Source organism: Blennius ocellaris (genome assembly GCF_963422515.1).
Source record: "Blennius ocellaris genome assembly, contig: SCAFFOLD_56, whole genome shotgun sequence".
In the NCBI taxonomy this organism is placed as follows: domain Eukaryota; kingdom Metazoa; phylum Chordata; class Actinopteri; order Blenniiformes; family Blenniidae; genus Blennius; species Blennius ocellaris.
The window spans coordinates 297,378-302,377 of record NW_027661835.1 but is presented as its reverse complement, the minus strand read 5'-3'; the positions used below and the strand labels follow the sequence as shown (position 1 = coordinate 302,377).

Here is a 5,000-nt window from a genome sequence, read left to right as displayed (position 1 = left end):
GAATGCTAGGAATATTGGGAATACCAGGAATGCTAGGGATATTGGGAATACCGGGGATACTGGGACTATCGGGAATACCAGGAATGCTAGGAATATTGGGAATACCAGGAATGCTAGGAATATTGGGAATACTAGGAATATTGGGAATGCTAGGAATATTGGGAATACCGGGAATGCTAGGAATACTGGGAATACCGGGGATACTGGGACTATCGGGAATACCAGGAATGCTAGGAATATTGGGAATACCAGGAATGCTAGGAATATTGGGAATACCGGGAATGCTAGGAATATTGGGAATGCTAGGAATACTGGGAATACCGGGAATGCTAGGAATACTGGGAATACCGGGGATACTGGGAATACCAGGAATGCTAGGAATACTGGGAATACCAGAAATACTGGGAATACCGGGAATACCGCGGCCCATCAGAAGTTCCTTGTGATGCTGTAAAGTGAAGCGCAGGCTGTGGACCATTGCGACCTGTCCCACCTGGTGTGTCTCTGCAGCAGGACCATCAGGACCAGGTGTGTGTGAGACCAGACCAGGTGTGTGTGGGCGTGGCCTCTGTGTGGACCGGCCTGGCGGGACACACACGTGTGTGTGTGACGAAGGATTCCGGCTCGGCTCCCAGCGAACACACTGCCAAGGTGAGACACGCTTCAGGTGGAGACACTCTGGTGAGGACAGGTGAGGACGGACAGGTGGTCCGGCGCTAACGTATCTGCTGGCGACTCCTCAGACGTGGACGAGTGCGTGCGGAGTCCCTGCGGCGGCGGCGGCCGCTGCGACAACACGGCGGGCAGCTACAGGTGTGTGTGTCACCGCGGTTACAAGGCCAGCGGAAACACCTGCACAGGTAAACACGCCGCCGCCGCCGCACGCCGACCACACCTGGCGAGACACGAGTCTGACTGACGTCCTCATTTCAGACGTGGACGAGTGTTCGGACCCCCTGCAGTGTCCCGGGCAGGAGTGTGTCAACGCTCAGGGGTCCTACCGCTGCGTCTCCTGCAGGCAAGGCTACGGGCTGCTCAACGGTCTCTGCACAGGTAATACACCTGGGAATACACCTGCACAGGTAACACACCTGCACAGGTAACACACCTGGACAGGTAACACACCTGGACAGGTAACACCTGGACAAGTAACACACCTGGACAGGTAACACACCTGGCCAGGTAATACACCTGCACAGGTAATACACCTGGGAATACACCTGCACAGGTAACACACCTGCACAGGTAACACACCTGGACAGGTAACAGACACCTGCACAGGTAACACATCTGCACAGGTAATACACACCTGGACAGGTAACACACACCTGAACAGGTAACACACCTGGACAGGTAACAGACACCTGCACAGGCAACACACCTGCACAGGTAACACACCTGCACAGGCAACACACACACTCCTGGTGAAGGTGTGGTTGTGATTGTGTTCAGACGTGGATGAGTGTCGTCAGGCACCGTGCTCCAACGGTCGCTGTGAGAACACACCTGGAAGCTACCGCTGTATCTGTCGCCATGGTTACAAGCTGAAGAACAACACCTGCACAGGTATGGCAGCCAGCCAGCCAATCAATCAATCAATCAATCAATCAATCAGATTGTAATTAAAAGGACTGTGTGTGTGTGTGTGTGTGTGTGTGTGTGTGTGTGTGTGTGTGTGTGTGTGTGTGTGTGTGTGTGTGTGTGTGTGTGTGTGTGTGTGTGTGTGTGTGTGTGTGTGTGTGTGTGTGTGTGTGTGTGTGTGTGTGTGTGTGTGTGTGTGTGTGCAGACATTGACGAGTGTGCAGAACCGTCTCAGTGTCCCGGCCAGATGTGTGTGAACTCTGTGGGATCATACAGGTGTGTGTCCTGTCGCCCTGGATACACACTGACCAACAGACTGTGTACAGGTACACACACACACACACACACACACACACACACACACACAATAAAGTAACACGATGCTGCCAACTACAGATCGAAATGGAGGTTACAATTCCAGATTTGTCGTATAAGACGTGTGTGTGTGTGTGTGTGTGTGTGTGTGTGTGTGTGTGTGTGTGTGTGTGTGTGTGTGTGTGTGTGTGTGTGTGTGTGTGTCCAGACGTCAATGAGTGTGAGGACTCCTCCCAGTGTCCCGGTCAGCAGTGTGTGAACACTGACGGGTCCTACCGTTGTGTCTCCTGTCCTCCGGGCTTCAGCGGCCGGGACGGGTCCTGTCGAGGTAACCGGCGCCACCGGGTCACCGGTTCACCTGGTCATAGGGTCACCTGGTCATAGGGTCACCTGGTCATAGGGTCACCAGGTCACCGGGTCACCAGGTCACCTGTTCATAGGGTCACAAGGTCACCTGGTCACCGCCGGGTATCGAACCGCGGGCCGGGGCAGGTGCCGAGGTGAGAGGAGGAGGAGCAGCGCCGCCACCACCCTCCTCTACCCTCCACCACCCTCCTCCACCCTCCACCACCCTCCTCCGCCCTCCACCACCCTCCTCCACCCTCCTCTACCCTCCACCACCCTCCTCCGCCCTCCTCTGCCCTCCTCCACCCTCCAACCTCCTCCACCTCGCTGACTAGCCTGTGTGTGGTTTCCACAGACGTGGACGAGTGTGAGCAGGGCGAGGCCTGCGCCCCCCGGGGGGAGTGTGTCAACTCCCCCGGCTCCTACCGGTGTGTGTGTTCACCAGGCTTCACTCCCAGCCTGGACGGGACGGCGTGTCTGGGTGAGGAGCCGCTACCGCTACCGCTACGACTAATGCTACCGCTACCGCTACTACTACTGCTACCGCTACCGCTACGACTACCACTACCACTACTACTACTGCTACCACTACCGCTACGACTACCGCTACCGCTACGACTACTGCTACCGCTACCGCTACAACTACCGCTACGACTACCGCTACGACTACTGCTACCGCTACCGCTACGACTACCGCTACCGCTACTGCTCCTGCTACTGCTACTACTACTGCTACTGCTACTGCTACCGCTATTGCTACTGGTACTGCTACTGCTACCGCTACTGCTACTACTACCGCTACCACTACTGCTACTGCCACTGCCACTGCTACTGCTACTGCTACCACTAGTACTACTGCTACTGCTACTGCTACCGCTACCGCTGCTGCTACCGCTACTGCTACTGCTACCGCTACGGCTATGGCTACTGCTACCGCTACTGCCACTGCTACTGCCACTGCTACTGCCACTGCTACCGCTACTGCTACCGCTATCGCTACCGCTACTGCTACTACTATCGCTACTGCTACTACTACTACTACTGCTACTGCTACTGCCACTGCTACTGCTACAGCTACCGCTACTACTACTGCTACCGCTACCGCTACTACTACTGCTACCGCTGCTGCTACCGCTACTGCTACTGCAACCGCTACTGCTACTACTACTGCTACTGCTACCGCTACCGCTACTACTACTGCTTCTGCTACTGCCACTGCTACCGCTACCGCTACTACTACTGCTACCGCTACCGCTACTACTACTGCTACCGCTGCTGCTACCGCTACCGCTACTGCTACTGCCACCGCTACGGCTACTACTACTGCTACTGCTACTGCTACCGCTACCGCTACCGCTACTACTACTGCTTCTGCTACTGCCACTGCTACCGCTACCGCTACTGCAAGACCTGGGAGGGGTTCTGACCTGTGTGTGTGTGTGTGTGTGTGTGTGTGTGTGTGTGTGTGTGTGTGTGTGTGTGTGTGTGTGTGTGTGTGTGTGTGTGTGTGTGTGTGTGTGTGTGTGTGTGTGTGTGTGTGTGTGTGTGTGTGTGTGCAGATGTGGACGAGTGTGTGCGTCCAGGTGTTTGTTCGGACGGACGCTGTGTGAACACTGACGGCTCCTTCAGGTGTGACTGTCTGACCGGCTTCACTGAGAACACCGAGAAGACCGCCTGTCTCGGTACACACACACACACACACACACACACACACACACACTCTCTCGTACGTGTCTGACCTCACACAGTTGGTGCTACATAAATCGTGTGTGTGTGTGTGTGTGTGTGTGTGTGTGTGTGTGTGTGTGTGTGTGTGTCAGACGTGGATGAGTGTGTGTCCCAGCCAGGTGTGTGCGGTTCTGCTCGTTGTATCAACCAACCAGGATCCTTCCTGTGTGTCTGTGACCAATCAGGACACGAGTTCAACTCCCGGAGCCGCGAGTGTGTGATGTCATCACTGCAGGATGTGATGTCATCACCAGGTATTGATCAGTAGAGGATGTGATGTCATCACTGGGGGATGTGATGTCATCACCAGGAATTGATGAGTAGAGGATGTGATGTCATCACTGGAGGATGTGATGTCATCACCAGGAATTGATGAGGAGAGGATGTGATGTCATCACTGGAGGATGTGATGTCATCACCAGGTATTGATCAGGAGAGGATGTGATGTCATCACTGGAGGATGTGATGTCATCACCAGGTATTGATCAGCAGAGGATGTGATGTCATCACTGGAGGATGTGATGTCATCACCAGGAATTGATGAGGAGAGGATGTGATGTCATCACTGGAGGATGTGATGTCATCACCAGGTATTGATCACATTACCGTACCTTACTATACGGTACCTTACTGTATGGTGACTTACCTTACCTGTACCAGCACGTACTACGTGGTGGAATTGATGCTCTGGTGTTGTTTTCTTCTTGAAGCAGAGCGACTCCCAGACTCCTCCTCCTCCTCCTCCGCCCCCCCCCCCCCTGCCGCCCCCCCGGCCCGGGGAGCAGAGGGAGTGCTACTACCACCTGGCGGAGCGGGGCACCTGCAGCCTCCTGGCCACCAACAGCAGCCAGCAGGAGTGCTGCTGCACGGTGGGGGAGGGGTGGGGGCTGGGCTGCCAGTACCACACCTGCCCCCCCCCGCACTCAGGTGAGTGTGGGGGGGGGCAGGGCGGAGGCAGGTCAGAGGTCAAACCAGAGCTCTGACACCCCCTGTGTGTGTGTGTGTGTGTGTGTGTGTGTGTGTGTGTGTGT

General features: G+C 55.4%; 1 protein-coding gene across 1 annotated transcript in view; it reads left to right on the top strand.

Annotated features, from left to right (window-relative positions):
- Positions 1-5,000, top strand: part of ltbp4 (latent transforming growth factor beta binding protein 4) — a 27,220-nt gene that overhangs the window by 14,496 nt on the left and 7,724 nt on the right. The window contains 11 exon segments of the mRNA XM_080522281.1: positions 511-651; positions 744-860; positions 934-1,053; positions 1,453-1,566; positions 1,788-1,907; positions 2,105-2,224; positions 2,597-2,722; positions 3,801-3,923; positions 4,062-4,223; positions 4,560-4,591; positions 4,680-4,896. Of these exon segments, the coding sequence (XP_080378407.1) occupies positions 511-651; positions 744-860; positions 934-1,053; positions 1,453-1,566; positions 1,788-1,907; positions 2,105-2,224; positions 2,597-2,722; positions 3,801-3,923; positions 4,062-4,223; positions 4,560-4,591; positions 4,680-4,896 (1,392 nt within the window).